At 37.0% G+C, this 10,814-nt stretch overlaps 1 protein-coding gene across 4 annotated transcripts in view; it reads left to right on the plus strand.

Moving 5' to 3' along the window:
- Positions 1 to 9,477, plus strand: part of LOC124949961 (roundabout homolog 2-like) — a 203,740-nt gene extending 194,263 nt beyond the window's left edge. For 3 of the 4 annotated variants that reach the window (XM_047495906.1, XM_047495909.1, XM_047495908.1), the window contains 7 exons: positions 433 to 699; positions 1,221 to 1,501; positions 1,650 to 2,162; positions 2,485 to 2,715; positions 2,816 to 3,154; positions 3,242 to 5,039; positions 5,641 to 9,477. In XM_047495906.1, coding sequence (XP_047351862.1) covers positions 433 to 699; positions 1,221 to 1,501; positions 1,650 to 2,162; positions 2,485 to 2,715; positions 2,816 to 3,154; positions 3,242 to 5,039; positions 5,641 to 5,819 — 3,608 coding nt within the window. In that variant the 3' untranslated portion in view covers positions 5,820 to 9,477. The remainder of the gene's footprint in view (positions 1 to 432; positions 700 to 1,220; positions 1,502 to 1,649; positions 2,163 to 2,484; positions 2,716 to 2,815; positions 3,155 to 3,241; positions 5,040 to 5,640) is intronic. The other variant, XM_047495907.1, reaches the window with a different exon arrangement.
- Positions 9,478 to 10,814: the final 1,337 nt, after the last annotated feature.

Here is a 10,814-nt window from a genome sequence, read left to right on the forward strand (position 1 = left end):
AGAATGTTTCATTATTTTATTATTACAAAATTCTATTTTTCTTTTTAACGAGGAAAAATAATTTGAATATTCATTGAATCATCAAATCTATAAATATATATATATATATATAAGTATGTATATGTAAAAAAGGAAAAAAAGTAAAATGATTCACGAAATTAGTCAGTCGATGGATAAATAGAGTTTCATAATTACGGATAACAAAGTCTATTGTGTCAGATAGAAAACGTTCATTGATTCGTCAAATATAAATTAGAAAAAAAAAAAAAAGAATAGAAAAGAAAAGAAAAGAATAATAGGAAAAAATTGAGATAAATCTTATGATATAAAGATTCTATAGAAAGAATCTACGATGGAGACTTGAATATCTTCTGATAATTGGACTCTTCCAAGAAAATAAACGCGAATTAAATCTATCATTCGTTATTTCAGTGAAACCATACTTCAGCGCCATACCAAGCAATCAAACTATTCTGACGGATCAAACCGCAGAATTTGCTTGTCGAGTGGGTGGTGATCCACAACCAGATATCTTATGGCGTCGTAACGATGGAAAGATGCCGATTGGCCGAGCTCACATTTTGGATGACAAAAGTTTGCGCATCGAGAGGGTAATACCCGAGGATCAAGGAACGTATATATGCGACGCGGAGAACGAAGTTGGCGCTATTTCGGCGAATGCGGTACTCACCGTTCATTGTGAGTATAAATAGATAGAGAAGAGAATCGATTGGTAGGGCTTGACTCATTGTCTCGGAAATAGTTCCTACGAAACCGACAACGACAATGACAACAACAACGACAACGAGGACGCGTTCGTTCGCATAATCGAGTCAGATATTTCATTTTTAATCTCTTGCCAACGAGTCATTAGCGTCTTAAGAGATACTAAAAATAAATGGACGCGTTCACAAGACGTCGAAACCGGTATTATGCTAGGCCAAGCCATTGTAGATTTATTACTTCTTTCCTTAATGCATTCTAACAACCGGTCGAAGAATACGAAAGCTTTTGCATACTTAAATGTCACCACGATAACGTTACTTTTTCCTAAACACGATAAATTCGTTGTTTGCCGTCATTATAAATTATTATCTTAGTTTATAGAAAATTAAAAAAAAAAAAAAAAAAGAAAAAGAAAAAGACCGTTTGTAAATGTTTCAAGTAAATATTATCATTGATATTAATTATAATAAATTGTCATTGTGTTTTATCAACAGCGAAGCCGGTGTTCGTCAATTTTCCGAAAGACGAAACGGTTAGTACCGGATCGGATGTATCTTTTTCATGTTCCGCTCGTGGTTCTCCGAAGCCATCGATATTTTGGACCCGCGAGGGCTCTCAAGAGTTGATGTTTCCGGGAAACACTTATCAGGGACGATATACGGTCACTCAGGACGAAAGTTTGCGCATAAAAGGTGTGATAAGGAAAGACGAAGGCCATTACGTCTGTAGCGCCATAAGTCAAGCTGGTGCAAGTACGGCGACTGTCTTCCTTCAGGTAAGTCGACGACACCTGAGCTAAAAGTAATCTAAACGATGCAACAGTTCTAAAAGATAGTCATAAAAACTGTAGACAAAGATTTTTATTACACCTCTACAAGCTGTTTCTTAAATCGTTCTCTCTTATTCGTTTCCTGTTAACAAAGGTGATGTCTGCCGAAGACATACCACCTCCGATAATCGAGTTGGGCCCAGCAAATCAGACACTTCCTGTCAAAAGCGTTGCTACGTTACCTTGTCGTGCTGTTGGTACTCCAACTCCAAAGGTACATTGGCACAAGGACGGTGTTCTTATCCAACTAGGAAATCGTATAACAATGGCTAACAATGGAACTTTGTTCATCGACGACCTTCAAATGAGTGACTCCGGTTTATATACGTGTATTGCAAGCTCAGAATCCGGTAACACATCTTGGTCTGCCACATTGACGGTCAGCACGACGACGACCTTTCACAGAACTCCGGAAATATCGGCATTGCCCCAGAGCCCGAGTAAACCTAGAATTATAAACGCTACCAGTAACTCGGTTACTTTAACATGGAGTCCTGGGAACGAGGGTCAAAGCAAAATCATTGGTTATAACATCGAATATTTCAGTAGCAATCTGAATACCGGTTGGGTTGTCGCAGCAACCAGTGTCATCGACGACACTTACACCGTAAGTATCGTCGATAAACATATTTATGTGAATGTATTAAATCGTAACAAAAGTATCTTTTCATTTTTAAACATTGCCAGATAAAGCAAACAATTGCGTGCGAAAGAAACTTTTGTAACTATCTGATATATTCAAAAAGTACATATGCCAGTGTAAATTTGATTATGTTTTAACGAATGTTATAAAGTTGTTTGGAAATTTCTTTTATTATTACTATTTATTTCACTCGTAATTTTCTCCCCTAAAGTGTTTCCATAAATATAATAATAATAATGACGATGATAATGATGACTATGATAAAGATCAACATTTCCTGTTACAGGTAACGGATTTAAAGCCTGACACAAACTATGTGTTCCTCGTGCGTGCCGAGAATAGTCACGGCTTGTCGCTTCCTGGACCGTTGTCCGATGTCGCTCACACGAGTAGCCTTGATCAACGGACGGTACCACAGATAGAATTGATTCGCGCGAGGGATCGGCTTAACAGCGAAATACTGCACTTGAAGGAAGTCCAACCGTTGAGCAGTACCAGCGTTAAAATTATGTGGGACGTAAGTTCGAGATCAAAAGCGGTTACTTGGACAGTGACAAACGTAAATCCCCTTCGTCCGGTTGGATGCGATCCTTGAGCATTTCCCCTTTGTATTTTAGATACTTGGTGCAGCTGATTTAGTCGAGGGTCTTTATATACGTTACCGTGAACTCACCGAGAAGCCAGAATATCGTATGGTAACTGTATTCAATGCCGGTGCAACTAGTTACGTTCTAACCAATTTGGAGAAGTACAAACGATATGAGTTCTTCCTTGTGCCATTTTACAAAACCATAGAAGGGAGACCTAGTAATGTAAAATTGGCTATAACTTTGGAGGATGTGCCATCTAGTGCACCGGAAAACGTTCACGTTGGTATGATCAATATGACTTCGGCGTTTGTAAGATGGTCACCACCACCGAAGAATGCACAGAATGGACAATTGATTGGATATAAAGTGAGATTCTTTAATTTAATTACACTTTTTTTTTTATTGTACGATCAATGTTTTCTTTGTAATTTACTTTATTTCGTTTATTTATAGATTCAAATAAAGAGCAATAGCAGCAATAAGATCCTAGGTCAAATGTCATTAAACGCTTCTACCACATCAGTCGTGATCAACAGTCTCTCGACGGGTGGACTTTACACGGCACGCGTAGCTGGCTTAACGCGTATTGGATTAGGTCCTTTCTCCAATCCGACACTCCTAAACATGGATCCAGGTCAATTGACGCAACTTCCACCTCGAACAGATCCGAGTCACGGTAGCGTCTCCATCGTTCGTGAAACTTGGTTCCTGATACTCGTAATTACGATGGTCTTCACAATCGTGGCTGTTCTCTTGGGTGCTCTTTATGTGAGACGCAGACAGGCGATGAGCAAACAATTAGGTCATTTAAACGTTCCGGTGAGTACGGCAAATGACATATGTCAGCTGAATAAGGACACTTTGTGGTTGGAACGTGGTTGGAGACCGTCGAACACTCTTCAGGGTCCCACCGATAAGGAGTGCGAAACCAAGTTGTTAAATAATCAGCAGATGCTTGCCCCGGGAATCGTCAGCATGGCTGGTTCGGAGTACGCCGAGGTCAACTTAACCACGTTTTACAATTCGAGAAAACAGTTGCAAGCACCGCCTGAACCGTACGCTACTACCACGTTATGCGTTGGCAGTCGAAGTCCAGACTCGATGGAAACAAGCGGACAGAAATCAAATTCTAGCGATTCCTGCATGAAACCTGACTATTCCAGTTTGGATTCGAATCAAGAACACAATAAATCAACGATGTCACCCAGCAGCGACAACACTAGCAGCGTGTATACCGACGAGAACGCGGATATACAAAGAAGACCACAGTATAAGATACCCATATCAAACAATCCCCAAAGTGCTGTAAGTACAAGCGGCACGGCATTGCCCAACTGGTGCGACATGATGCCACCTCCGCCGGAACATCCACCACCTTCGGGAACGTTGCTATCCGGAAGAATGCAGCAACAACAGCAACAACAGCAACAACAACAATCGCAACAACAACAACAACAACAACAACAACATCATCAGCAACAAGTTTCATTCAGTCCTCATTTAGGCAAGAGGAACATTCAGAATGACTTGGACGGTTCTGGATCGTGCAATTCGCAGAGTCCACCGACACCACCTATCAGAGCAGGCAACAGTTTTAGTTCCTCACCAACACCTTGGACTGGACAACCTTCGCACGACATAGCTGCTTACGCGAACATGCAACAGAGTGGTAGATATACCACCCTTCCACCTCAAACCAATCCACCGCCGGTACCCTGTTTCCCTCAAGGCTTCAATCATTATGATTACAAAACTCAAGAGAACGAGTACGAAAGTGGCTCTGTGATTTATGGCCATCACAATGGTCTACCCGACAACTATAGAAATCACGACAACGCTTTCAACCGAATAAATCACGCGAATCCTCATATAGAACATTCGGTCGCCATGACCGATGATATTTACAGACGCAATGATGCGATATTCCGTGGTGAAGATCTTTATCAGCAGGAAAACGACGAATGGGATAGAAAATCCTGCGACTCCAATACCCACTCGGACATGTGTTGTTCCTGTTCCGAGTCTAGCTGTCTTTATGCCGATACGATCGAGTACAACAATCAATTCGCGCAATCCGGATGTGTTCACAGTAGAAGCGATTCGAGAAGTAGGGACAACAAGAGCCCACGTAGGAGAAACAACAGAGCTTCATCTCCTGCTTACAGCAGCGACAGTAACTACTCTTGTATTCCACAAAGGCAATGTGGAAGCATCGGTTCGCAGGATAGATCGAGGCATAATCGTTGCAAAGGTAATTAATCTCAGATCATTTTAAAGAAAATTATTTAGTTAAAGCTATTATAATAATTTTTGACGGTCAATGGCAAAACAAAAAAAAAACATTTTATCTACACGACTTTAATAAATTTCAATCGCGATCGTCCTAACGTTTCTTTTCCCAAGACATGTCCCGGCTCTTTATTTATACGGAAATACGAAAGATGAGACAATGGGGCCCATTCAGGAAGTCGAGTATTCAGTGAACGCCACGTGTAATTGGTAATAATTGGTAATTGGTAGTTTAATTGGTAATTGGTGTAATTTTACTTCAAGATTCGCCCAACCGACTTCGATTGGTTAGTGGTTAATCGCCAAGTGCAGAGTAATAACAAACGTCCTGAATGCAAAATAAAGTTTCTAAATGTTTAGAGCTTGTTACAATCAAACATTAAGTTGATAGACAGAGAAATAATAATATAATCGACGTAAATAAAAAATCGTTTTACATTTTTTAACCATGTAAGAAAATATCATATATCAAATAATATTATAATAATTAATAATTATATTTGTCATCGTAATCGATAACATTAATGCGAGTTTTTTTATTATTTATTATTATTTTGTTACAGACAAAGTGCCTAGCTTCTCCAGGACAGGTAGTTATCCACAGCACAGTTCTTCAGCATCCAATACGATGAGTAGCTCAGGAAGTCAGAGATACAATAAACTCAACAGTCTTCTTGCAAGTGCAAACAATCCAACGGGAGTCTCGGAATCTAGTCGCTCATGCGATCATCGCGACAGCTAAGTACGGAACGAGAGGAAGGAAGAAATATTATAAAAGTTAACCTTGACCAACGGACCGGTTATGGTCGAAGGGATATTTTGTCTGGCACGTATCAAAAGTGTGAAGACTCACGAACGAACAAACGTATGAACGAACAAATGGTTTCGTTTAAAAAAGGGGAAAGAAAAAAAAAACAAGGAAAGAAAAGAGAATAATAAATAAATAAATAAATAAAAAGATACAGGAAACGATCTTACCGACGGAGCGTTTCAAAAGAACAAAATGAAGAAGAAGAAGAAGAAGAAGAAAAAAAACAAAACAAAAGGAAATCGAACTTGTGATGTACATTATCGTGTTGGTTATCAGTAATAGAAGGAGAAAGGAGTATGGGAGGGCTTTCAAATCTAAATTACTTGTACAAAGTCCAAGAATTTATGGCCTTTCTCTTTGAAGCGAGAAAGAAAAAGGCCAACGACAACAAGACGGGGATCGATGACGATAATGCATTTATTAAGTATCCTAATTCGTTTGTCGTGTATTTTAAGGCATTTCATTAGAAAGATCTTCCCATCCAATCGATGAAAGGGGGAGATAAGCGATAGAAGACTGTGTGTGTGTGTAAAAGAGAAAAGAAGAAGAAGAAGAAGAAGAAGAAGAAGAAGATGAAGAAGAAGATGAAGAGGAAGAAGAGGAAAAAAGGAAGAGAAGAAAAAGAAAAGACAATGGTGGAGCGAGGCCAACTTCCGAGCAATATATAAATAGTAAAGTTTTTCTCGATACGGCTGCTATTTGCAGGCTGGGAACGTGAGAGTAATCGACAATCGGTCCGCTCGAGTTCGTCGATAGGTAGTATATTTGGTAAACGAATGGTGAACGGCTCATTTTAGTTTTCGCTAGTTCTCAGCTCTGTTGAGTATCTTCGAAAATACCAAGAGAAAACTTTTCGAAAGAATTCGACAAAGAGTTTTCGACATCGAATCACGCGCCGATCTTTATCAAACAGAATTGCCATACTTTTAACTATCCTCTTAAATTCAAACGTAAAAGCATTCAAAAGAAACACCATTTCAAGTTAAATACTATAATAGAAAATCTAATGAGCCTCTTGGTTTTCCATCTATCGAATTATTTTTTTTAAGATTATTCAAAATGGCCGAACTCGAGCTGGCGCGAAATTCAAATACTTGATGTTACGTTGTCCGGTCGGATTAAAATGGTAGTAAGATTATTATCATTAATATTATTATTATTATTATTATTATTATTATTATTATTATTATTATTATTATTATCATCATCATTATCATTATCTCATTATTATTATTATTATTATTATTATTATTATTATTATTATTATTATTTTTATTATTACCATTATTATTATTACTATTATTATAAAAAATTTACATACGAGAAAATGTTCCAAGCGCGTCTTACGTTCTAACACGATGTTCTCGCACGAAGAGAGATTATTTGATAGATCGATAAAGTAAGACGTGGCACTTATTTTCGAGAGCTTGTACATTCTTGCCACGACAAATAACGAATACATATTATTTTGGATATGATGTTCCTAAAGTCATAAGGAGATTTAAAAAAAAAAAAAAAGGAAGAAAGAAAGAAAAGAAGAAGAAGAAGAAGAAGAAGAAGAATACGAAGAAATTGAAAAATCTTAATCTTATTATGGAAGGCGGAATATTTTCGCGGTGGTGTATTAATTAATGAATTTTAATTGATAATTCTTCCAAAAGAGCGAAACGATATGCGCTCGCGCACACGCGCACACGCACACTGCATACTTATACGTATATACATAAACATAAAACATATACATAAACACATACACATACGTAACAATATATGCGAACACACAAAAAAACTGGACTGTTTAAGCACGCAAGAAGAAGAGAAAATGATGACTTTGTTTATTATTAGCCACTTATATGCACGGAACGTAAAACTTGACGGACGAACGAATGACGTACGGATTCGACTGATTAAATAACGCTATATAATATACATATATATATATATATATACAATATAAATAAATAAATAAATATATATATATATATATATGTATATATAGTATCGGAATAGTAACGAAAATGTAAGATGTAAGTATTATCATATCAAACTTTTGTATACACTGTACAAAGCCCTTTAAAAACGAGATTTAGTCATTAGTTTATAATTTACGACACGTCATTAATTTATACCTGTATACATCGTAGCCGTTAAGGGATACCAGGGATCTTGAATAATCATATACATACATAACGCTATCAAACCTGCATACACGAGGAGAGAGCAAGAGTCCGATGACAGATGATAAAGTGATAAGGGATGGGGGGAGGGGGGAGGGGTGGACGAATGTCTGTTAAAGAAACGAAATAGTGCGACGAACGATGAATCGTTGGAAGTGTACCTGTGTTTTAAAGAAAAAAGAGAAAAAGGAAAGAAAAAAAAGGAACAAAAAGAAAAAAAGAAAAAAAAAAGAATAAAGGAAAGAAAGAAAGGAAAGAGAAAAAAAGGGAAATTACATTTTGCGCATCTCGCATTTTACTCTCGCTTGGGGGATGGGGGGGAGAGGGGGGGGAGAGACACTCCTTTCATTCAAAGTTTTTCAATCGGCCGATTGACGATGATCATTCATTAAATAAATGATCGTTAAATAAAGGGAAATGTTTTATTTCTTCTTCTTCTTCTTCTTCTTCTTCTTTTTTTTTTTTTTTCGGTGCGTAGATTAAAAAATGTAGGTCTTCGCGCACGCGACATATCTGTTTTTACGAAATTTTATTCCACGAAGACTGAACGTCATCGGATTATGGGAGACAGTGCGAGAATTAATATAATATTATTTCTTGTTTCTTTTTACTTGCAAACCACCGAAACATAATTTTGTCGAATGTAAGGAAAAAAAAAAAAAAGAAAAAAAAGAAAAAAGAGGGGGAGAAAAAGGAAAAGAAAAATAAATCACCTTGTCACCTTTCGTAAGCCCTTCCATCGTCGTTATCATCATCATCATCATCATCATCATCATCGTCATTATCATCGTCATTATCATCGTCGTCATCGTCATCATCATCGTTAAAACATATATTTTAAACCGTTCTAATTAACCGGAAATTTAATGAAATCTGAAAGGATAAGTGTTGTTCTAGATAAGAAACGAAAAAAAAAAATTAAATAAATAAATAAATAAATAAATAAATAAATAAAAGTAAATAAATAAATTTCGTGATTAACTAGGATTTAATGCGATCTTCGTATTAGGAATACTTGACTACGATTAGATAATACGAAGCGCCCCATAATGAATTACTCTGTCACATGGAAAATACCGCCTACGTATGAACTTCACTACGATAGAAAAAAAAAAAAAAAAAAAAAAAAGAAAAAGGAAAAGGGAAAAAAAAATGAAAAGAAAAGAGAAAAAAGAAAAGGAAGAAAACAGAAGGACGAAAAAGAAGGAAGGAAAGGAACGAAGAAGGAACTATCAACGAAATTGTCTTGTATCCGTGCGAATAATAAAATGAAAAAAGAAAGAAGAGAGAAAAGAAAAGGAAAAGAAAAAAGGAAAAAAAAAACAAAATAACCAGGAAGAACAGGAAGAACCGAAAAGAAAAATCGTTCGATGAAGTAAAGAATTGAATCTGTTAATTCGTTAAGCCGAGAATCTAGAGGGAAACGAGATGGGTGGGTGGGTGGGTGGGTTGGGAGAGGGAGGGAGGGGGGGGGGAGGGAGGGAAATAAAAAAGAAAAAATAAAAAAAAAAAAAAAATAAAAAAAACCCAGTAGTGATTAATGATACGATATAAAACATTAGCCATTAGTTTAGTGACATAAGCAGCGAGGTCACCGAATTTCGTTCGATCGGTGGGAAGAAGAGAGGAGGAGAAAAAAAAAGAAAACAAAGAAAGGGAAATAAAAACAGAACAAAACAAAACGAACGAAAAGGAAAAAAAAAAAAAAAAAGAAAAAAGAAAAAAAGGAAACGAATATTCAAGTCGTCGAAATTAATGAAATTATAATTATATGCACGCGTGTACCTTCGATTTACTTCTTTTCCTCTTCTTTTTTTCTCTTTCTCTCTCTCTCTTTCTCTCTCTCTCCCCCCTCTTCTTTTTCTTCTTCGACGGATCTAACGAATTCGTCCTTCGATAAAAATAATAAGTCTGCCTGTGTGTATGTGCGTGTGTGTGTGTGTGTGTGTGTATATATATATATGTATTAATAAATGAACACGTTTACGCACATGCGCGCTCGCAAAACTTTCGACCGATTTCGAAGAAGATAAAAGATAAAAGAAAAAAGAAAGGAAGAAATCAAAAACGAAGAAGAAGAAGTAAGACAGACAGACAGACAGACAGACAGGTAGACAGACAGACGAATCCACGGTTCGCCGGTTCGAACCTGATTCTCAAAAATCAACTCGAAAGATCAAGATTTGCTTTTTTAGTTAGTTCCTTTCTTTCTTTTTTGTTTTTCTTTTTTATCTACTTTCTTCTTTTTTGATGCTTTCATCGACACGTTGCGAAAATTTTGCGCGCGCGCGCACACTTGTGCGATCGTGCGCTCGTGTCTCGATCGAAGATCCATCGAAAGAGTCCATCCAAAGACGAGATACGGATTGAAAGGAAAGAAAAGAAAAGGAAAAGAAAAGGGAAGGAGAAAAAAAGCGAGGAAAGGGAAATAAGGATGAGAAAACGATTTTTTTTTTTCCACATTTAGGGCAACGTTCTTCTTCGTCAAGAAAAAAACAGAAAAAAGAAAAAAAAAAAAGAACACACTGGACACGGTATATCTATGTACAGCAATAATTGTGTATATTACAGGCAACATGCTAATCTTTTTCTTTTTCTTTTTTTCGTTTTCTTTTTTTCTTTCTCTCTCAATCTCACTCTCTCTCTCTCTCTCTCTCTCTTTCTTTTTCTCTCTCTCTCTCTCTCTCTCTCTCACTCTCTCTCTCCCTTTCCAGTGTCTCCCGATAAGCATACTTTACGATATGAAACA

Source organism: Vespa velutina, chromosome 6 (assembly GCF_912470025.1).
Source record: "Vespa velutina chromosome 6, iVesVel2.1, whole genome shotgun sequence".
NCBI classification, from domain to species: Eukaryota; Metazoa; Arthropoda; class Insecta; order Hymenoptera; family Vespidae; genus Vespa; species Vespa velutina.